The 645-nt window shown below is 55.7% G+C and overlaps 1 protein-coding gene across 1 annotated transcript in view; it reads right to left on the bottom strand.

Annotated features, from left to right (window-relative positions):
- The window catches only part of LOC119588751 (pollen-specific leucine-rich repeat extensin-like protein 2), a gene marked incomplete in the record, with an annotated part of 10,496 nt that overhangs the window by 1,016 nt on the left and 8,835 nt on the right, over positions 1 to 645 (bottom strand). Inside the window, 1 exon segment of the mRNA XM_037937389.1 lies at positions 1 to 447. Within this exon segment, the coding sequence (XP_037793317.1) occupies positions 1 to 447 (447 nt within the window).

The following is a 645-nucleotide window of genomic DNA, read 5'->3' as shown; positions in this document are numbered from 1 at the left end:
CGGCGGCCGGTGCTTGGGTATGGGAGGCGGGCGGGGTACTGGAGGGTGCCGGATGGGAGGATGCCGGATGGGAGGGAGATGGTGGTGTATATGGGGGAACGCAAAGCCCAAACGGTCTGGATTCAAGTTCGGGCCGCTCACAAAGCCCTGTCGATCCGAGATCTTATCCTCGGACTCACGCGCGGAAGCTGCCGTTTCCGTGTCGTTGGCGGGTATCTTCAGCAAGTCGACCTCCGCCTCCGCTGCAGCAGACTTCAGCAGCGCCTCGAAGTCTCCGCCTTCCTCCGGACTCGAGGTCGTTGACAATTTCCGCAGGTCTCCAGGTGTGTCTCGCGCGGCCGAAGACGGGTCGTGACCTGGTGCTTCGGTGACCTTTCCCGCCTCCGTGTCTCTCCGAGGCTCCTTGTCACACCCGGCTAGACTCGCCGACGCAACGATGAGAAAATACTGAAAAGAAAGAGGTGAAATTGACATAAAACAAGGACTCTGAGAATTCATATAGATACTGCCATGGACGAAATAATGCCCAAATGAGGTACACAATCTTTCACGCTACAGGGCGTCCACAAATTTCTTGATCAAACCCCCACCCCGTAACTAAGAACCTTTACGACCTTCCATAAGCCACAAATTCTATTTCCATCT

This window comes from Penaeus monodon, chromosome 24, assembly GCF_015228065.2.
Source record: "Penaeus monodon isolate SGIC_2016 chromosome 24, NSTDA_Pmon_1, whole genome shotgun sequence".
NCBI classification, from domain to species: Eukaryota; Metazoa; Arthropoda; class Malacostraca; order Decapoda; family Penaeidae; genus Penaeus; species Penaeus monodon.
The sequence above is the reverse complement of the archived record's forward strand: the minus strand, read 5'-3'. Positions and strand labels throughout refer to the sequence as shown.